The 23,055-nt window shown below is 44.9% G+C and overlaps 1 protein-coding gene across 2 annotated transcripts in view; it reads right to left on the bottom strand.

The window, feature by feature from the left end:
• DSP (desmoplakin) overlaps positions 1-20,192 on the bottom strand; it is a 222,571-nt gene extending 202,379 nt beyond the window's left edge. For both annotated transcript variants that reach the window (XM_085607227.1, XM_085607228.1), the window contains exon 1: positions 19,439-20,192. In XM_085607227.1, coding sequence (XP_085463353.1) covers positions 19,439-19,680 — 242 coding nt within the window. In that variant the 5' untranslated portion in view covers positions 19,681-20,192. The remainder of the gene's footprint in view (positions 1-19,438) is intronic.
• Positions 20,193-23,055: the final 2,863 nt, after the last annotated feature.

The following is a 23,055-nucleotide window of genomic DNA, read 5'->3' as shown; positions in this document are numbered from 1 at the left end:
ACATTTGTATCGGCCACTACCGCGTGCATCTCTCTTTAAGGTAAGAGAAATATGGTAGATTCTTCTTTTAAATGAACTAAACCCCTCCCAGTTACTCTGCCAGCTTGTCTATGTAGCGGTTCCTGCGACAGTCTGGCGGCTTCCAGGCGCTGGAACTTAACGTGTGCTACTATTGCAACCCGACGGTATGCATGTGATCGACTTTTAGAGCATGAAAGCCTAAGTCAGTCCCACAGAATCTGAATCCACAGGCTGCACAAAGGTCTGCGGAGTGGCTAGCTGATCTTTGAAAGTTCATACACTATGTCACGTTATTGCCCGTTTCTTTATTTTTCCAGTGGAAGGAAAAATTACTTTGCATTTTATATTGCGCAGCTATTTCAGTATGGCGGCCTGATTCTGCAGCAGGTGCATTAATCCGCTGGGCGCTCTTGGCAAACCTCTTGGATGGTGGCTTGTCACCTCACAAGGCTTGGAACATTATTAAGGATCCCTAAACTCCCTCGCGGATTGTTAAAAATGCTTCCTGGTCGTAAACTCCATAATTACTGAAGAACTACGTCAGGCTCCCCTGTGGCTTCCATACTGGGTGTTCTGTCAGGGCCCGCGAGCGGAAGAGAGGGAGCCCTCCGGAGCCGCCCAGGTGACTGCATTGTTCAGGTGAGCAGGGCGGCTTGGGTTTCAGCACGAGTCTGTCTGCGGCTGTCCCCTCCCAGGATTATCTCATACCGGAAGCACTGCCGCAGCCCCACAGTATCAGAGTCTCTCTCAGGGGCGGCCGATGAAACCTGCATGGTGCCGCCATTTCAAAGGTGCTAAACCGTCACACCGAAAGAGAGGGCGCCATCTTTGCGCAGCCTTCGTGCATGCACATATTATTATTGTTCTTTTTATTTCTTAATTGCAGGTGTATTATTGCACACCACACCCTCAGTAGAACCTCATTTAGGGGCATATTATCAAGACAGGTGATAAAGTTTTCGCCGCTTTAGCGGCAGAAAACTGCCGCTAAAACGGCGATAATGGGCTTGATAATATGCTCTATGGAATTCCAATTGAAGCCCATGTCGGATGTGAAGGCGCTAAAGCGGCGATAATTTTATCGCCTGTCTTGATAATATGCCCCTTAATCATTTGATTGAATGGCGTTATTGCTTGAATTCAAGACTACCTCTTTTATTGACTCCTGACAAATGAAAGGCTGTGCTGCTTTTACACCAGAGACCTGTAGTGTAAACCCAGGTCTCAGCAGTAAGCTGCCAGCATTCCAGAAACCACACCAGAGCAGCAGTGAAACTATTTGACACACTCCTGCTGTCGTCTCAGGAAAGAAAGACAAACCATGCACTGATTTAGAACATTAGAGACTTGGTGCTGTAACTCGTGGAAGCCCTGCTGCTCAGGGGTATCAGAGCAGTCCTCCCAGTGCACCCCAAAAGAGTGTGTGCGAGGAAGACAACAATACAGAAACAAAGACTGTGGGGGAGACACAAGTAAGGGGAGCGTAATTTGTTTCAATAAGTATGAAACAAAAGAAGTAAGCAATGGAGTCCAGGTGCATGCGCTAGTCCCTGATGTGTTCTATTCCAGTAGAAATGCAGCAGGATATTGACGATGGGACAGAACGGAGCACAGTGCTTAGTGCGTAAAAGAATAAGTGTCAGGGCCACAGGTCGTGCTCAGTATCCCACAGCTGGCCCTATCAAAGACTGGAGTGCGGAATACCAAGCTGCCTAGCCTTGATTCCGACTCATGTCTCTTTAATCCACCACAGACATGTCCTGCCTCTTTATCTCTCGCTTGCAGGCTTTCATGCATGCTTTCTCCCTTTATCGCTGTCTTTGTCTTCCGCTTCCTTTCACCCTTTTCAATCAGGATTCTTGTAAAGCGTGACTACTCACCCATTAGGGTCTAGAGGCGATAAGTGTGTGTGGTGGGGGGGTCTGCAGTTCAGTTGAAGAGCCAGGTCCTGAGGTCCTTCCTGAATTGAGGCAGAGACGGTGATTGCCTGAGATGTCGAGGCAGGGAGTTCCAGGTCTTCACAGCGAGGTAGGAGAAGGTTCTTCCTCCAGCCGCGGTCTTGCTGATCCGTAGGATGGTGGCATGGGCCAGTTGGACTGAGCTGAGATGTCTGGTGGGGTGTAGAAGGAGTTGCGGTGGTTGAGGTAGGCAGGCCTGGCATTGTGCAGGGCTTTGTAGTCGTGCGTAAGGAGCTTGAAGGTAATTCTTTTGCTGATCGGGAGCCAGTGGAGGACTCTCAGGTGACCTGCTATGTGGCTGGATGTTCTTCAGTTTCTTTAGGAGTTTTTGGGTTGAATCGGCGTAGAGTGCGTTGCCGTAGTCGAGTCTGAGAAACTTTTCTTTTTTTTCTTGCTCTGAATCAAAATCTGTAGAGGAAAAATAAGTGCTGTCCCCAAAAATAAGTGCCGGTGGCCCCACCTGCAATCACTGGCTCAATTTAAGCACAACTGGGTTGAAAGGCATAACCAGGGTCACTAGAAATATGAAACCGCTGTGCTTTCCACATAATTATGGATTTTCCATATTTGCCCCATAATCCACATCTGCTGCCTAATTTGCAGACCTTTGCACAAGGTCACTATTACTTTTTTAATCAAATCTTGAGGTGATCTTAAATTCTAATGTCACGCTGGCACTGAAGATGGAAATAAACATTTATAGAGTGCACTCTTATTCAATAGAGTGTCCTGGTGCTAACCAATATACTATCAAGCTGAACAAATTAAGGGAGTGGGATGTAGAGAACAGACAAGTTTTACAGGCTTTCAAAACAGCAAGTGATCAGAATAAAGATGGGGGGAGAGCAAGAGACGATGCCAGGCCTTAGAAGCCAGGAAAGAAAAGGATCTGCCACCTATCAGAGTTTTAAGAAACTGCAGCAACATCTAAGACAAAGAGGGGAGAGTTTGAATTTGCTTCAGGAAAAGATGCTTAGTACCAAGACCATAGATGCCTGTGGGACAAAAGCAGATCGCCTTAAAGAAACAGCGCTTCTCGATGTGAAGCCAACAAACTTGTGAAAGGCCCTAAGCGATATGGTAATGGTGGGGCAAGTGCAATAGAAGCTGAGCACCGAGCAGCAAAGTTTTGAACCAGCAGCAAGTAGGGAACAAGGGGACACTGATGCTGCGCCTTCATTGCAACGCATGGAGAACATGACAGTAACCCAAATGGGTCAACACCTATCCAGCCAATCAAGCACTGATGTGCATTAAAACCCAAATCAAGCCAACAAGCGAACTTTTGGCACTTGCTTCACTAAACACAGTGGTTTAACCACGCATCAGTGCTTACTTTGCCCGCAATGTCATTCAAAGTTGCATTTTTATTTGTTTAACATTGTTACATACAGCACTTGGACCAAGTGGTACTACGGCGAAACATGATGACAGATGTAGCAGTAGACAGCAGTCCTGACACACAGATCAACGCGTGCTAAAGAGGATGGTTACTCCAGGTGAGTCTCCGCCCTATGGGGCCTTTACCATGGGCAGGCTGGGCCCACACCCGGAGCACCGACCTTCAGAGGCGGGGGAGGGGCAGCCTGCACCACTTTCACTCTAGTCTAACCTGACTCTAAAGAAAACATACCACTCCTACTTACATACCCTGCCCATGTTCCCAACACACGGGCAATTGAAGATGACAAGTGGGAGTGGGCGCCACATGTTGCTTTGCCCAGGGCGCTATTCGATTACAGGCCAGCTCTGGAAATGAGTATGTATTTCTGTTGCACTCGCTACCCCTGGGGGTGCCTTCTGCGGTGAGCGAAGCGTGCATGCTGAGCAGACCTCTGTAGTGCCCTGCCGCACAAAACACCGTTCCCAAATTTGGACTGTCACAAACAAAAGCACGTTTTGTGTCGACAGACCAGGCCATTGTGTTTTCTGCTTTACCGTTCAAGCAATACAATAAAACCCCTCACGGAAAGGGGTGGTGGTGTTGTGGGCCCTGGTGCGACTTGGGAGTCCGGAAATCCCTGCTCCTCCGTGAGCAGTCCGGGGGACCCTTGACAAACCAACGATCGGAAAGTAGTCCAACAAGTCTGTCAGCAAAGTGAGCCCGGGGGCGGGGCAGGTCCTTCAATGGGCAGGTGCTGGCATGGGCCAGAGTACAGGGATGAGCTCACAGGGGTGTGGTGTAAGGTGTTGGCCACAAGTTGAAGTTGCAGGAAGCCTTCGATGTGATTGTGCGGGACTGCCTTTAGACCCAGGTCACGCAGACTGGTCAGGGCTGGGCATCGAGGTGGGAAGCGGGGCATGTCTGCAGGTACAGACACTTGGACATTAAAATAACTCGTTTTCGACCATAGGATGCAATGCTGAGTGGGGTCGAACATAGAAGGGCAGCATGCATACACACCACCATTGCCACTGCAGTTTTGCAGCACGCACCGTTTGCATGTTGCACAGACTGCATGCAGTAATGTAATTTTGCAATGACCCTTGCACGTGTTTAACAGTTCAAAACAACATTTTTCATCAGTCGCTCGAATAAAAATTGAGCTGCAAAATTTCACATGCGCCAGTGCAATATCAGTAATCCGAAGGTATAGGTGCACAATTGCCCCAGGACCAGTGCAAACCAAAGCAATATGGCTCTGAAGCACTTACTTTGTTATTTCAATCACTCTTAAGAGAAGGTGCTCCCTGTACACCATTTAAAACCTAACATTAACCTACATCCAGGGCCACTCGGATTATGCGATTATGCGGCCCGTGGAGTTTTCTGCAAAGGTACTGATTTGCAGCACTCACCACACAATCCAACATCCCCTGCATAATTTACAAATTTCAACCAAAAATATTTTGTTTTTGCTCAAACGGATGAAGTCAATAAAACCGTTGCTACACGTGTTGCCAGCAGTAACAGGCCTTTGGTTGTGCATTGGTAGGCCAGTCCCCTTCCAGTCGAGGATTAATGTATTTAGGTATCAGTCGGATACTAATGATATAAAACTTTTGCCCAGAGAGGTTTCACATTTCTTGCTGCATAATTTGGTCAACCCTGAAGCATAATTTGGCGTTTCCCTCCTGCATAATTCCAGCGGACCTCCCTACATCCCATGCGAACTGCCTTGCCATGGCATTGCAACCTTTGCGGCCAGGTCCTGTGCTGAATGAACCATATTGTTTATTTAAGAACAGGGATGCTTCTGGTGGCCTGGGTGAGGCTCGGCGTTATCTGAGGCCAGCATCCCTCCCACTCCTGTCTGTACACAATGGACTCCGAACAGGCTAGGGAGTAACATGTGACACCTGACCTTCCACCTGAGGGCCATGGCATGAGTGCAAAATGACTGCTCTGCTGCTTGTTTCTTGAAGGAGACTACCTGTCTTGAGGCCTGATTACGAGTTTGGCTATCCATAGGATTGCCAAACGCGCGGTGGAGGTGTGGCGGCGTTCGGGGACTGACCTCCGTATTACGAGTAAGGCGGTCGGACCGTGAGAGCACCGCCGCAGTTGCCAGGTATCTGCGATCCTTGGCGGGGTGGTGTTGAGGATGCAGTATACTTGGCGGTGCCACATATTACAAGTTTCTTCACTGCGACCCTAACCACGGCGGTGAGATCGCATTGGAAAGGGTGGCAGTGAGGAAACAAAGGGTGCCCTAAAGTGCCCCCTGATGCGTCTGGCCCATGGGATTGCATGCCTGAGTGCACGCACCTCCCATTCCTGCACGGCATGGACTTCAAAGTCTATGTCATGCAGGACCAGGCTTTGAAGTTTCCACTGCGGTGCCTTTTTGAAAGGCACCACTGATGTAACGCCAAAGGACTGCCGGCAAGACTACGAGGAAACTCATAATCTGGCAGGCATGCAGTGGTTGAGTTTGTCGAGGCGATGGCGCACCGGCCCGCTTTTGCGCCGCCAAACTCGTAATCAGGCCCTTAGGCCCTCCATGAGCCAGACAATGCTTGGGTGCTGCGATCCTGCCCGGGGAAGTACCCATACCTTACTTAGGGAATCGAACCATTATTAGGCATGGACAAAATTTAGCATAATTTCAGGAATTTCGCATTACACCTCCAACGAGGCATTTACGAAATTACGCCAGTGCGCCGTGTTAAGGCAGAGCGCAGGAACAATGCGAGCAAACAGAATACAAATGGCGGCTCTTCACAGCACTTGCAATTTTTTGCACTATTATATAACTTAAGATACCAGTTTTCAATTTTGCATTATTTGGGGGGTATATATATATATATATATATATTCACTGAAAAAACCATAGGTTTCAGGGGTGTTATAGTTAGCTGGACTTTTCACTTGTACAAAACCATTGAAATTCCCCCGTTATAGTTAGTTCAGCTAACTATAACTCGCGCGCCCGCAATGCACTGCTGATGACGTCACATATTACATCACTCATGACATGGTCAGTGACATCACTCATGACATCACTGATGACATCTCAAATGACATCACTGATGACATCACTGATGACATCATCCAGTGAATGTGTGTTATTCTGAAAATTAAATATGTTTTATATATGTATATCTCAAGGTCGATGGAAGAATAAATGGGTATATAAGTGTCTAAATGGATGATTTGTTTTTGAAAAATTGATTGTGTAACTGACTGATTAAGTGTATCATAGTGAATACATGGCTTAGTGAGTAATGTTTAAATATGTAAATATCTGTATCAGTCTCTCACTTTGTGTATAAGTGGCTGCATGGGTTGGTGAGTAGCTACATGGGTGTCTATATAGGTTATTAGTTGGTTTTTTGAGTATCAGTCTGAGTGTCTGCATGGTTCGGTGGGGGTATTATGTAGTGCATAGGTGCATGAATGAGTGACTCACTGTTTGTATGTGTTGAACACAGTATGTGTGCAGGACTGTATGGGTGGATGAGTGTGTGTATGGGTGTGTTAGTGAGTGAATGACTGTCTCAATAGTGTCTTTATGAGTAACTACATATGTTTTAAACTAGTATATGTGACTATTGGTGTATATATGTGAGTATATGTGAGAGTGAGAGATTGAAAGAGTTCCTGTATGAATAAGTATGTGTTTCTATAAGTGATTGTTTAAAAGACTAAGTATGTGTAAGTTTCCGTAGAAGTAAGTGTGGTGGTGTGTGTATAACTGTATATGCAAGTAAATGTATGTTTGATTCTTTATTAGCATGAGTGACTATGTGTGTGAGTAACTATGGATGAGTGGCATTGTGTAACAGGATGTATAGGTGTATGAGTACATATGATGAGTGAGTACATGTATGAGTGACTGTATTGGACTGTTGGTGAATGAGTGGATGTGTATGTGGATCTTAGAATTACTGAAGAGGTTGTTGTAACTGGTATTGGTATGTCCATTGTTTTGAAAATTTTAGTCTCTATTTTTGAATGTGTGTATCAAAGGTTATATTAGGGTGAGAGGAGGTCTGCCACTCTATCACAAGGATGATGTCATCAGTGATGTCATCAGTGATGTCATTTGAGATGTCATCAGTGATGTCATGAGTGATGTCACTGACCATGTCATGAGTGATGTAATATGTGACGTCATCAGCAGTGCATTGCGGGCGCGCGAGTTATAGTTAGCTGAACTAACTATAACGGGGGAATTTCAATGGTTTTGTACAAGTGAAAAGTCCAGCTAACTATAACACCCCTGAAACCTATGGTTTTTTCAGTGAATTTCTGAGGTTTTTTAAATGCTAATTCCTAACTATAACGTGCCTGAAACCTATGGTTTTTTCTGTTAATTTCAAAGGTTTTTTAAATGCTAATTTCTAACTATGCCTACAGAGATAGGACATGTGAAGAAAGAAGAAAAAATGCACAGAAAGAAACAAAAGAAGTGCAGAAAGAAGCAACAGAAGTCCTCAAATACGAAGATAAGTGCAGGAAGAAGGATAACGTGCAGAAAGAACAAAAAGAAGAGCAGAAAGAAGCCTTGTTGCAAAATCATCCTGTACCCTCAACTTTTTCAGACGGATACTGGTGGTAACTGAGTCTGACTAACCAGTCCTAGAGCCAGTGCTATGTTAAAAGACACTTAGAATACAGTGAAAACACCTACATACACTAGGGAACATTATGCGTTGGGGTCCCCCTGTGATTAGCCTTACCTCCTCTATAAGCCCCTAGTATATAATAGGGCATGGGGATTAAAACTACCTCTTAAAACCGGCCACAGGGCGTTTTTGCACACGTTAACTCAGGCCCCGTCCCCTCCTTTCACCATTGTGTAAACACGCCCTGTGTCCGTTTTTAGTTGGGAGATTAAGTTCATTTGAGTCCTGAGGGTCCCTAGGGTCCAACTAGCCCACTAGGTACCTCCAGTAAGTGCCACAGAGCTGCGTTGCAGAGAGGTGTAAAAAGTGGCACGGCCTGGACCACCTCTCTGCAATGCAGCTCAGTGGCGCTTACTGGAAGCACTTGGTGGGCTAGTTAGCCCCCAGGGGCCCTCAGTATTGAAGGGAAATTATATCCCCAATTTAAAACGTGCCATGGTGCGTGTTTGCACACGTCACCTCAGGCCCCGTCCCCTCCCTTCACCACTGTGTAAACGCGCCCTGTGGCTGTTCTAAGTTGAGAGATTAAGTCCCCTTGAATCCTAAGGGTCCCTAGGGTCACACTAGACCACTAGGTACCTCCAGTAAGCGCCACAGAGCTGCGTTGCAGAGAGGTGTAAAAAGGGGCTTGGCCTCAGAACACCTGTCTGCAGCGCAGCTCCCTGGCGCATACTGGAGATGCCTGTTGGGGGCGCGTTTGCAGAGTGCTGCATGGAGGGGGCATGGCCTCCGGCACGATGCCAGTCTTTTATTTATTTTATTTTTTTAAGAAGGGGGGCTGTGTGGTTCCCCTTCTTATTCTAATTTATTGGCCCTGATGACCCCATCCCCCAGGGCCTGTCTCCTAATTATATTTTTTTGACCCCAATCCCCAGGGCCGGCCACTGTTTTTTATTATTTTTAAAAAATATATATTTATAGACACACCTAGGACATGCTGGACAAACCGTACGTACCTATCACCATGACGATTTGCGTGATATTCATTAAAAGGCGACTATGCATGCAATTAATCCACGTGGAATGTATTTACACCACTAGTGAAGCTCTGACATGTCTGATGCTCTACCGTGCCTAATCCCGGTAGACACCCTTGTCGTTTATTTATACAAACATGGGTAGCTATTGACGGGCACATTTAATACACATGCACACCAAGCCATTCAAAGGGGATTCGACAAAAATTCGACCAAAACTATGCAAGAAACCCCCCTCACAGTTAATAAAACACACATCCACTGCCGGATGTGTAATACTTTTTATTTTACTCTCTGGAAAGGGGACGAACATCACTTGCGAGTCACAGCGCGCTCCTGACAGAGCCCAATGCTGTGTTACACCCACCATTGCCTGCCGAGTGCCACACACCTCTGTATTGTATTCCACTAGCTAGTGCATATGCTATGACACTCTCTAGCCCATGTGCACTGTAACACCACCCCGTGAAAATGTCATGCCTCACTTGTCTTCGCACGGGTTATATTGCCCCATCTAACGTGCCTTCCTCGATGCCTATGTTATAACGCACAGTGCTATGCCATACATATTACAATTTGGGATCCATATCTTTGTCACAGTGCATATGCAACGTTACACTCCCCAGCACATATTTTATATTACAACTTTAGAGACTAGTTAGGTTACACAACACTGCCCTGTGCATATTACACTCCAAGGCGCATATCGCATAGCACACGCTAGTGCCTGTGCTATCTCGCGCTCTCCAATGAATCTGTCATTGCGCACAATGTATTGCATATTATATTTCACGCCTGGTTCATCTTATATCACACTTTTTGGTGCATAGTTTATACCATACACTATATCTAGTTTTCATTTTCAATCGTGCTCTCAGGACTATGTTCTATATAACACTGTGTTCACCTACCCTTTTCACGGGCATTACATTTTGCGATAGGGGGTGGAGGGTCAGGGGGTGTTTTTGCCAAGTGAGCCCGGAGTCACAGTCACTAACGTCTTCTTCTTCCTGAATAAAAGTGAGATTATGCTGCATACTTGTTCATATTTTAAGTAGTTTGCACAGACAAAATGTTTTAAAAACAATAAAGTTTCTAATACCCGCCTTCTCTGAACAGTTAGCTTGCTGCCCCATCCCCCTCCTCCCTATCCTCTGTTGTGTGAATCCATGGACTAGCCTCCTCCCTCCTGCCATGCATGGTCTGATGTGCTGCCACTGCCCTCAATTTAGTATGATGTACCAGTCCACTCCTCCTGCCCTCCATTGCCCAATTCTATGCCCCATCATTGACCTCCTGCTTAAACTCTGTGCTTAGCTTGCTGCCCCTATTCTCCTTCCCCCTGCCCTCCGATGTCTTTGTGCATGCCCCTGCTCCATCCTTTTTGCCCACCATGTCCCATGGACCTGCCACTCCTATCTACTCTGAGTGTTCTGTTGAGCTGCCACTCCCCTCCCACCTGCCTAGCATTGTCAGATGACTGTAACCTGTCCCTGCCACCTCCACCCTGCCTGTCCACATGCCATGCCTCTATCCTCTTCCTCCTGTCCTACATGGTCCATTGTACTGCCACACCCTTCTGCCCTCCCTGGTCTGTTGTGCTGCAACTGCTCCTCCTGCCTGCCCCGTGTGGTCTGTTGTGAGGCCCCTTCCCCTGAACTTTCTTGTCTGTGCACAGGTCCTGACCCTCCCTTCTATCCTCCATCGTCCTTTGTGCATGCCCCTGCACCCTCCTTCTTGCCCATCATAGCCATTGTGCTGCCACTAACCCTCCCACTTGCCATGCATGGTCTTCTGTGCTGCCATGGCCCCTCCCACCTTCCCTGTGTGGTCAGTTAGCTGCCCCTGACCCCCTCCCACCTTCCCTCCATGGTCTGTGTGTATGCCATCACAGTCTCACTGTTGCTCTTCATGTTGTGTCTTGCTTCTAGTGCCCATCCTGCCTGACCTCCATGGCCATCTTGCTGCTCCTGCCCTGCCCCCTTGCCCCCAGCCCTCTGTTTACATGTGCAGACCCCTACTCCCTCCCTCCTGGCTTGTCTGTTCCATTGTAATGCCCCTGATCCGTCCCTCCTGCCCTTTATGGTCTGTTATGCTGCAGCCTTCTCTCCTGTCTGTCCATTATGGTCAGCTAGCTACCATTGCCTCTTGCCCCTCTGTTCTCTGTTGTCCATGTGCATGGTCCTGTCCCCTCCCTCTTGCTTTCTATGGATTGTTGTGCTGCACTCCCGTCCTGCATGCCCTGTGTGGTGTATTGTGCTGCTGCAAACCCTGATGCCTGCCCTGCAGGGTCAGTTTGGTGCACCTCTCCATGTCTCTCCTGTCCTCTGTTATCCAAGTCCATGTCCCTATCCCATTTCCTTCCATGATCCAATGTACCATACTTGCGAACATTTTGAACTTGGTAAGAGGGAGATTTTGAAAAAAAACTGGGGTATTGATTTTCCCCTTTGAGTTACATTGAAAAAGAGGATATTGTAGACAGGAGACAGATCAAATAAAGCCCATTTGAGCTTAAAAACATTGGACGTTTCCTGGCTGAATCGGGTCTGTTGGCATGTATGGTTGTACTACCATTGCCTCTTCCTTCTGCCCACAATGGTCTATTACATTGCCACAGCCTTGAAGGAGGGTAGATTTTGTATCACAGGGGGCCCCTGGCCCGTTCTGTCCACACCTGAAGTATGAGACCCTTGTCCTTGCCCTGCCAGCCGCATTTGTAGGCCGTATTAAATTGACCAGCGGGTCCTGTGTTGCTATATAATTATCCTGAGACATCCTTACCACTCAGCCAGCATAAAACCCCTGTGTAGGCCCTTCTGTTCAATATGTAGGCCTCTTTGTTAAATTGACCATAGCTCTGCAATTTTAGTGTATAGCAGTCTGAAGGCAGGTCTGCGAGGCCTTCTGCTCCAAACTAGTAGCCCCCACCCTACCCGAGTGCTCCGTGCTCGGTATCAAAGTTCAACATCCCCCTGAAGCTGTCGACATACAGTAGGCTGCATCCTGGACTGGTACTTGCTTCCTGGGCAGGTTTCCCGCTTTTAAGGAAGTGGCAACCGCAGAGCGTCAAGTTAGGAGAACTGAGGAGATTTTATACATGAATATATTGAATTCCTGTACAATACCCATTATTTTCTGCTTGCTCTATGGAACTTACGATAAGCGATTGGCCTGAGAGACTGACCTTTTCACCCAGTCCATTGTCAGCATTAAGTGGGTAAATGACGAAATGTCTGGTAAAATCTGCAGACGAAGCTTTTGGGTAGCATACGTAGGTAGATGTAGCGTGCAAAGGAGCCCACAAAATGATATAAAAAGGGAGCACCCACAGATATCGACGGACAACCTCGCCGTCTGTATGTAGGTTAACAGGCTGTGCAGGTTTTCCCCAAGAACTGGGAGCTCTTGTCTTCCTTTGCTTAAAATGTCTTGCTCGGCTTTGCTTGAAGTATCTTATTCTATTTTACCTATATGAAATGTCATGTTATGTTTAACCATTGTTCTCTTTACTTTTGCATTTAAAAGATGTTGTATTGTAATTGCAGGAATGCTTGCTCTAAGAGTAAATGTGAGTGTCCCTAGGTAACATTTTCCTTGGTGTAACTTGTTTCTCATGATGCATTTATAGATGTGTTTTCTCTCTCTCTCTGTCAGTCCATTAATTGAGATACAGAGAATATCATGACAGCTGTATGATTATCTGGATTCTGTATTTTGTACTTTAGGTCTCTATTCTGCGGTTTCTTTGAAGTTGCATCTTCTCATTAAACTGCCATTGTATTCTGCCTCCAATTCCATGTCTCATATGTCTGTTTTCTTCATTTTTGGAGCAAGCGTTCCTAGGCACCCCGGCTCAAATTAAGGTGCCCCTTTTGTCCCTGACTCACTCTCCTGCTCAGTTCTGTGGTGGCTCCCGGGGCTCTGGGGACCGCCCCTAGCTTCCTTGACCCGTAATAGATCTTCCCTCCAACAGCCTCTCTTGCAAGTCCTGTATTATTGGTTTGTTGCCCCTGCCCCCCTTTCCACTGCCCTCCATAGTCTGTTGTGCTTCCACGGCCCTTCCTGCCTGCTCAGTGTGGTTAAATTGTTGCCTTTGCACCCTCCTACCTGCCTTCAATTTTCAGAGTCCGTGCCCCTGGCCTCTGCCTCTCAACAGTATCCTAATGAACAACTAGATTGCTAACATTCTATATTTATTACAAAAGTGTGGAGCGCCTGACATCATCTTGATGTAATCAAAACTGTAATACCTAGAGCATTCCTTTAGAAATTACATATATGAGAGGGTCTTATTGGCATCAAAATGATGGTTAGTGCTCTAAAAGACTAAAATAAGGACATATTTTCTGAGTTTTCAAATAGCGACAAAGCACTTTTAAATTATTTGTTATCTTTATGTTTTTTTATCTAGTTGACAACTTGATTAAATGTTGCACTTAGGGGAGAGGATGTGGTGTTACTTCCAGAACTGCAGACTTTGCAACTGGGGAACCAGGTTGAAGTTTCTGCTTCAGCTCGACATTCTGTGATTCTGGTCAAATCACTTAGTCTCCCCATGTCTACAACCAAAATGAATTTGTTCTTGTGTGATGTAACCAATGCTCATGTAAAGCACTCCAATACCTGACAAGTCTGCACTATATAACACTGCAAAAACACAAAATAATAAGTGTTTTGCACACTTCTGTCATTGGGCTATATTTGGGCTATATCTGGGTGATTTTGGGCTACATTTGGGCTCTTTTGTCTCCGGTGGCCATCTTGGGAGATTTATTTGTTATGAAGTTTCCTAATTTCCTCATGTACTGCAGTCTCCTCAGTCGGAAATGCTTTCAGTTTTTTACTTTGATTCCATCATGAAGGTATTCAGATATGTCACACATTTGCCATGAATTCTGAATGTTAGCACTCTAGTTGCTCATTAGATCACTGTAGTAAAACTACTGCTCACCATGGAAGTCTGCTCCTGGTATTAAAAGTGCATGTTTCAGTCTGCATGTCGGAATTTTTTAATGAAATAGAAGAGGATTTGAGAAGTTACTCAAAATGTGCCCTCATTTTCTTTCTTCAGCATTAATCATAAGTTCTATGGCAAAATGAACCCCCTCATTGTGTTCCTTTTTAAATTAAATGTTTTAAGTGTTACCAGTTTATTCCAATCAAGATGGCTTCAGGTGTGCCATACTTTTGTCATAATGAAGACAGTAAGTGCTCTAGTTGTTTTTATGGACATTCTGTCATTGGGCTATACTTGGGCTACATCTGGGTGATATTTGGGCTACATTTGGGCTCTTTTGTCTCTGGTGGCCATCTTGGGAGACTTATTTGTTATGAAGTTTCCTAATTTCCTCATTTACTGCAGACTCCTCAGTAGGAAATACTTTCAGTTTTTTACTTTGATTCCATCAAGAAGGCATTCAAATGTGTCACACATTTGCCATAAAATCAGAATGTTAGCACTCTTTTTGCTCATTAGATCACTGTAGTAAAGCTACTGCTCACCAGGGAAAACTGCTGCTGGTATTGAAAGTGCATGTTTCAGTCTGCATGCCAGGATTTGAGAAGTCACTCAAAATGTGCCCTAATTTTTCTTTATGCAGCACTAATCATACTTTTTATGGAAAAATGAACCACCTCATTTTGTTCCTTTTTAAATTAAATGTTTTAAGAGTTACCACTTTAATCCAAGCAAGATGGCTTCAGGTGTGCCATACATTTATCATAAGTAGGACGGTTAGCGCTCTAGTAGTTCTTTGGAACACTCTGGAAAGCTGCAGTAGAACACAAAGGAATCAACTGACAGTCTCTGCCCTTGTTGGATGTACATGTTTTACTGAGAATGTCAGACTTCATTCTCACATGACTGAGAAAGATAATGTGAATTTACAGAAAATAAGCTCTCAGTTTAGCTTATAGATCACCTTCCAAACCTCTGTGGTAAAAGCATGAGAAAATATTTTTCTCTCAATCATGATATCCCAGCAGAAGGCTTTTTCACATGGTGAAATCACCTTAGAACATACCACAATTCCTAAAATGAGTATGGTACCATCAACAAATGATTTATAATGTAACTAAGGTCTTAAAATCTTCTATTAACTGCAATGCTTTTTAATGAGGTGCTATCATGTATATTGGTCCCAAGATGGCTGCCAACACTTCTTGGATGAAGTGCTGACAGCCAATCAGATCTCAGGATGAGATGTGTGGTTAGGCTCCGCCCACATATATATATTGATTTAAATGCTATCTTCTCAGGAACTACTGAACAGATTTACACCAGACCTACAAAAGGCACTTCCTTGACCTGAGGACTACCTCTCTGCCAAATTTCAAGTAACTCTGTTCAGCCGTTCGGGCTGTAGCTGTGTCTAAAGGTCCTATGGAAAAATGCATGGGAAAAACGTGTTTTGGGACCCCCCTTTTTTCTCAGCCCCCGCTTGACGAATCCCCCCGAGACTTTCAGGGTAGGAGCGGAGCGTAGCGCCCCACCTATTTTGAAAATTTCGCGAGGATTCATCGACCGGCGCCAAAGTTATTCCAAATAGAATGTTGCGGATTTCCTATGGAAACAGGGTCCTAACTATAACTATCTACTGGCGACCGCCAGTAGATAATATATATATATATATATACACACACACACACAGTGAAAGAGGAGCGCTCTGAAACTCCCAATGAAATGCTATAAGCAAAATATGAATTTGAGGCGAAGAATGTATCAGCTGACAGCCAATTTTTCAGAGTTGTCAGTTCTTTCAAGGTCCTAACAATCTTCCAGCCAATCGGATGACTTAAGTAGTGTACCACAACCTACTTGCCATTCATCAAGTCAAGGACAAAACGTTTGTGGGGTGGAACCCTCCACACGCAATAATCTTTCCTCTGGAATCTTCTCCCCCTGAATTTCTGTCTACAAGTGGACTTCCCAAGATTTCAGGTATGGCTGTAGAGAGGAACTACATGTCCTCTTACAGAAAGCACAGCAGGACAGGAGCTGTGACTTGTGACCTAGGACTTGTCTCTCCAGCCTTCCTTGCACCGTCCAGAAATGGCACTAGTGCTGTGCAAATATCCCAAATAAATTCACCTGCTCCATGGTTGGCCATGAATAGTCCATCCACTACCATGTTTTCTTTTGCATTCTGAAGCACGTAGTTTTGATTTTACAATTATAAATATGCTGTCACAATTTTCTATTTCAATTGATGGCCTCCCAGATAGAGAGTGTTCCAAGATGCCATGAAAATGGTGGTTAGTACAAAACAAATGTGACATATCAGAACAAGTGCTTGGATTTTACCATTATAAATGTAGAACTGCCACTAAAGGTAGAAAGTCATACCCAGGACTCGATAAGCTGCACATACCTGGCATAAAATACCTTGATATCTCTGAGACGTTATGTGTTATCAGGAGGATAGTCATTTCCGTTTGTAGAAAACGCACCGAAGCACACATTCTAATGACTTCCTTAAATCCTTCATAAGACAATGTATGTAGTTGATGTTCAGTTGAGTATGGTCTCTCCATTTATTTTCCACACAACTCTGTACATGGCATGAACAATTTCATCATAAAGGCAGCCGACACGTGTTTCGTCCGCAGGCCTTTTTCAAGGCTAAAAGGATTTATCCTACTACCACAAGTTGTGTACCAAGCACATTCAGTAAATCCATCAAACATCATAAATCCCTTGTAACAGCAAAGCAGAATTATTCTGTGTCCTTCAATAAAAAAATCAGCGAGTGTGTATCTGATTGCTAAACCGGCCTATCAAGTACATAGATACAGTAGTGCCTCACACCATCAGCCTGCTTAATTGGTACACTGCAGAGACCATGATAAGCCTGCCTGTCCCTCATAACGGCTCACGGTCTTTTAGCCTTGAAAAAGTCCTGCGGTCGAAACACGCGTCCACTGCCTTTAAGGTGAAATTGTTCATGCCATGTACAAAGTTGTGTGGAAAATAAATGGAGAAACTGTACTCAACTGAACATCGATTGCATACATTGTCTTTTCAAGGATTTAATGAAGTCAATAGTCCAGGAATTCGCAACCTAGGTGGCTGGGTGCCGTTACCATGTGAGCACCACCAAATGGACTGCGGGTTATTTTCTTCGTCAAGGACTTTTGGAAACGCTTATGTATATACACATTTATGACCAGTCCTTCAGACACAATCTTGTTATTGATGTGCAAGCAAATAGCATGGCCACCTTTGTTTTGTTGCCGATAGTCATTTCCGTAAAGGGCTAGCAGGAGACCTATATGTTTGAGTAAACAAACCGCTCTAATCTCTCTGACATCAATGAATCTGTCCTTAATAACTATCTGTCTAATGTGGTTTAACCGCAATTATCAAACAAAATCCGAGAACTACGTCAAATATCCCACAGCAAATGAAACAATAAAATAATCTTATTTCTCTCTTGAGCATCAGACTAAGTGAATCACTTTAAGGAGCGTGAGGCACTGTCCTCCCTTTTGGCGTCTTAACCACATGAAATAGAGGTCAGCTCTCAAATACTTCAGGTACCTGAGTGGCCCAGTTTGTTTTGCATACTGCTATGCGTAACTATAATGGGATTAGTTGAACTACAAAGCCCATAATGCAAAGCAAAAATGTGGAAAACGTGATAAATCTAACCCTGTGTGAATTTAGAACCTCAGATCAGCAGGTCTCTGGTCGGCTGTGCCAATTTTCCGGCAGGACACAAATAATACAATAAAAAGCAAAGCTTCATAAAGCAGATCGCAACAAATACATTGGTGTTTAATTGTTACTAAGGGGCATATTATCTAGTGCTGGCGATAGATTTATTGCCGCTCTAGCACCTGTTTTAGGGCGAAAAGCGGCGATAATTCTATCGCATTATAAACAAGGACACGCTGGCGCATGTATCCTGGATTTATCTCCCATTTCTGTCACCACATTTGCTACGCATCGATAATGAGATGCAAAGTAGGCGTGGCTGACAAACAACATGGGAAAATATCACGAAGGCAGCTTTGCGATATTAGCAAGGAGGGGTAGTGATGATTATAATCGCGCTACCTCTAACCTAACGCAGGAATTTAACGTCTGCTAAATTCCTGTGTTAGGCATACCTAACATGGGAGGTGGATTATGGGGTTAAGGCCACGGGGCCTTATCACCAAGATCATCGCCGTTTTGGGAGGGACATCGCTGTTTTTTAGGCAATGTTTGGCCATTTGCCCCGCTATCGCTGGAATATTTATCGCCATAGCGCTGAGCGTTGATAATACAGCGCTAGCTTGGCGAGATATTCCAGCAATAGCCGGCGAAAAAGAAAATAAAAGATAATTATCGCCAGCCCTAGATAATATGCCCCTAAGTGACTTCATGTCAGTTAACGCGGTCTTCAGGTCAGTGCTTTTCAATGAAAAATCCAGTTAATTCAGTTATTTTACTCAATGGATTCAACTGGTGCGAATAACCCTACAGACATAGTTACTTAAGTCAATATCCAAGGACTGAAGCCTGTGCCCTGTCGACTTGTAATGATCTGGGAACTCCCTGGCAGTGTTTCAAGGGCTGCTCCAAACTGACAAAATCACTCGAGACCTATACGTCAGGTCTAATAAGTGGCCCACAGCCTTTAGCGAGTGAACATTATTCTCGTAAAATAGCGATTCTTAACCTGCGGCCCCAGAAGCTTATTTAGGGTGTCCGCGATTGTTTTACAAAATTAAATATTAAAATTAATAAAATACATAACGTATATACAAATAAAGAAGCAACATTGATAATGTGAAAAACTTGGTCTATATTTGATAGTGAATTAAACAAAATATTTAAATGATTGAGCATTTGTTTGGTGAATACTTGTTTTTGTATTTTTCCCTATTGTTTTGAGGCTCAAAACAAACATTCCTTAGGTCAGGGGGTCCCTGTCTTCCAATAATACGTCTGTGGGGGGTCCCCAGACTATAGTAATAATTAATTGGAGGTCCACAGAGGTTCAAAGGTTAAGAACCGCTGTCGTAAAACAACCATCAGTAAGCGGATTAAAACAGAGATCAAGTTTTCCCACGCCAGGCGTGCATATTTCATCCAATCCATTTTTTTTTTATCAATGCCTTCTACTAACCATTATTGGTTTGAAAGGGGAAACCTACAGTTACCAGAATGCACCGAGAAAAAACACAAGACAGCTACATAGAACAGGGTGGAGCTCACGTAGCGCCGCGAGAAGAAGGGATACTTCCTAGAGGTAACAACGTTAATGTTCTACCACAACCAGGCCCACCCAGTTTGCAAACTATGTTTGAAAGTCGCGGGTGGGCCCAGAGCACCGGGATTACACTTCATGGGTTTAAACCCGGTTGATACAACAGGGCGTGTGAGGCTGCACAGGGTCACACAGTTCACAATGCTCTTACCCTCCTCCGTAGCCGTCCCCGCTGGAGTCGTAGCTGAGCTGTTGCTGCTGTACGTAGTACACTTTCTGCGGCCCCATGTTGCCGCCCATGGGGGGGCCCATCATGCGGCCTTGGCCGCCCGTCTCGTACCTGCTGCTGTTCATCTCGTACCTGGCCCCTCCGTTCAGCTCGTGGCCCGAGTCGACGTGGGTCAGTCGGCCCAGCGTGTTGAGCCTGGTGGTGGAGCCTCCGTTCACACTCATCTCCCCGGCTCGGAGTGGCAAGCCACCAAGAAAAACAAACACAGAGGGAGGGGAGGCCCGGAGGGGGAACGGAGCCGAAGAATGGGTGAGGGGGAGGGACGGTCGCCGAGCTCAGCTCTCTCTGTCCCACCTCCTACAGGCCACAGGTGGGCAGGAGAGCCGCGGTGCGCAGCGAGGCAGCTGGGATCCGGGGATGGCGAGGAGGGCGCAGAGCACGAACCCGCTCCTGCCCTGGCAAGAGGTGCAGTCCGTGTGGCACCGGGCAGAAAGGTGGCAGGTGCTTGGCACTGGGAGACGAGGCGAAAGCCACACCTAAGTTTTTGTGTGTATGTTTTTTCAGTGAGAAACTATTCTGAGCTGCTGAGGCAAGCACATTGCGCGGCTCCTCGCCCTGGGCTGGAGCGCCGTGTTGTCTTTCCAGTTCCTCCTCCTCCTCCCGTCGGGTCGTTCACTCCCTCACCTGCACAGAGCCATCGCAGGCCAGGCCTTGGGAATGTTTCGTTTTGCAGAGTGTGGGCGGCCGCAAGAAGAACTACAGGGAACAAATCTCAAAGTCCCTGTGTCCAGAAGTCCAAACTTTGTAAACAAACAATAAAAGAGCGTGCTTTGAATGCATCGTCGCAGACAATGCAGGGCACTTAGTTTAAACTTATTTTCTTTATTTTAGTTTTTTATTTACATATATGTAATTGTTTTTAAAGCGCAGACCTAACTCGTATGTGCCTCAGCGCGCTGAAGTGCATATAAAAACAGAAATGTAAAAATATTTGTAGCAACTCGGTACAAATAAAATGTGAGCGTGTGATACATTTATCTGAAACAAGTATGTACAAGTGTGTTTATAAGTTAAAACGTGTAGGTTTGGATGTCCGTGAACATATTGGAATATAGAAAGGGGGGTGGTGGGGCGGGATAACCACCTTTTTCTTTTAAATAGCAATAAATGCAAATAACATTTGCAACTTGTAGAAGCAGAACACTAGAATTATGTGGCAATGGAGAGCCAAACTATGTGGCAGGGCTGGATTTATTATGCAGCAAGAAAAGGCACACTCTGCCAGTTAGTTTCTGTGATATATTTGACTCCTCAGAAAACGAGTTTACATGTGAACGCGTAATGTGATAACATGTGTGGCTTTTTATTCTGTTTATCTGTTTCATGTTGTAAAAATTGCCTTCACACTATGGGCCGGAGAAGCGCCTCTTCCTATGAATAAACGGCTGTGCGTAATGGATTCTTACAATGCAATCAAAGATTCAAAACATGGAACACTGGCCCATATCAAATCACTATGGCCCTAATGAACTCATACACCTATCCCATGCTGGGAATTACCAATCCTTCAGATTGCTTGGGCTCTAATGGATCAGGATTTTTAGTTAAACCCACTGTGATGTATTGCAGCCAACTATTGACAAAACATATCAACAGCACTCACATTTTGAGCAAGTTCCTAATTTATTTTCACAGGATTGCACCATACGTGTCTTGAAAACCCTCCAAAGGTAGATGAACATTAGATGTGTATATAATTTCAGAAAAAAAGTAGAATTATTTGCGTTTCAATAATCAAGCCAGACTCACAAATCGTTTTTCCCTAGATTAGCAGCCTTATCCTGAATTAATTCATTATCGGGGGTCAGAGCCACCTGGGAAATATTTTAGCACATGCCGTCTGGTCTGTTTATACTCCGGATTAGAAGTTTCACCCACACAATGAGAATTAGCTTGTGGGAACCACCTCTACAGCTCGTATTTTCCTTGACATTCAGTTCTGTCTGCGCAGTTCCCTCTTGGTATTACCTGGAAGAAATTTCCTTTGCATATATACAGTGAGAGATTTGAAACTTGCACAAAACCCACGATTTGAAATAAGGTGCAAACACCAGCTGCAGATGATTTTAAATGTAGGTGGCACTTAGAATGAGATGTGTGTTACTCATGTACGTTTTGGAGTAAGTCACACCCAAGTCTGGAGTTAGTCACACCTACTCAACAAAAAACACTTTGTGAATGTCACGAAGCTCTTACTTTTTGTTTTGTCAACATTTGCATAGGGTCCACCATAAACATTATACAGAAGGCCCTCTGATGAGAAATGCTGCTTCTTGTGAACTGTCCACTGAAATGTATTGGACATCCTGAGACAGGGAAAATTAATGGTAGTTATTAAGTCTTATTTTGAGAAAATAGAAAGCAATTAATCTTCTTTTGCTACCACACTAGCAGTGATTTTGCAGCTGTCCTAAAACACACCTTGGATGTATGTTAAATGGCATAGCGTGTCAGGCTTAAGATGTGGTGGCAGAGAGGAAGTACCTTTTTTCTGTCTTCAACCCTGATATTCAGTGCATGGGAAGGGTTTCTGGTTTGTGCTTCTGCTTTGCCTGTCTATGTGGGTGCTAAGACTGGGAGTTTGTCTAAAACTGCCTCACCATCATCTCAGCTGTTTTCCACTACCCCTCTACATGAATTTTGGCTTCCTGAACACTGATGGAATGAGAGACCAATGCGGGCGCTATTGCCGCTTCCCCCACTATGTCGCACATTGTCATATCATACTCCCTGTTTCAGCTAATTCATAATTTTAGCACCCAAGCTGGGCGCTATTTTATTTTGTCATCAGTCAAACATCGCTTCAAATTTGCCTTTCTGGATAAAATTGTAGATTCCATGCAGCCCCACACATTTTTACATTTAATTCTATTGAGCTGCCTGGTGAGTGGTGGAGTATTGTATCTAGGACTTAATTTTCAGGGTGCTCCTGGTGGGTTCTGCCATTACATTTTGGAATAGTGCAGTTAGGGAGGGGGGTTATAGTTTGCCAGGTGTTGTCTGCTCAGTTGCTGACTAAGTGGTTAAGCAAAGTAACAAACCAAGATTCTGTAGTGTCTTGTTTATTTATTTAAATTTTTTTGTTGTTGTCCTCATTCGCCATTAGATATTTCAGAGCTGTTGAGTTAACTCCTGTGGCCTCCCACTAGGATAGCACCATCTGGGAAGTTCTTTATCTAAATGGAAAATACTTTACACAGAACCTCTCTACATATTTATTCTGTAAATTCCAGGGCACCCTACAGAAATAGAGAGAGATAAAGTAAAACAAATGTAAAGGTGTTAGAAGGTGGTTCTGACACTATGGGCCGCCTGGATTTTTTGATTTTTGAGCACCTAATTGTTGAGCTTTTACTGTGGGGGAGCCTCATAAGTTGGGACTCGCCCACAGTGAACTCAGGATGTAAGAGACTGCATGGGGATTTTACTAGTGTTCCCCTGGCTTGACCAGGCCACTGCGCAGCAGCTGGAGTAAGGGACACCGGGCTGGTTACATGCAGACACATGTGTACATGTGTGTGCACACGTATACGGGCAGC

This window comes from Triturus cristatus, chromosome 5_2 (assembly GCF_964204655.1).
Source record: "Triturus cristatus chromosome 5_2, aTriCri1.1, whole genome shotgun sequence".
In the NCBI taxonomy this organism is placed as follows: domain Eukaryota; kingdom Metazoa; phylum Chordata; class Amphibia; order Caudata; family Salamandridae; genus Triturus; species Triturus cristatus.
Note: the sequence above shows the minus strand (reverse complement) of the source record. Positions and strands in the feature narration are given on the sequence as shown.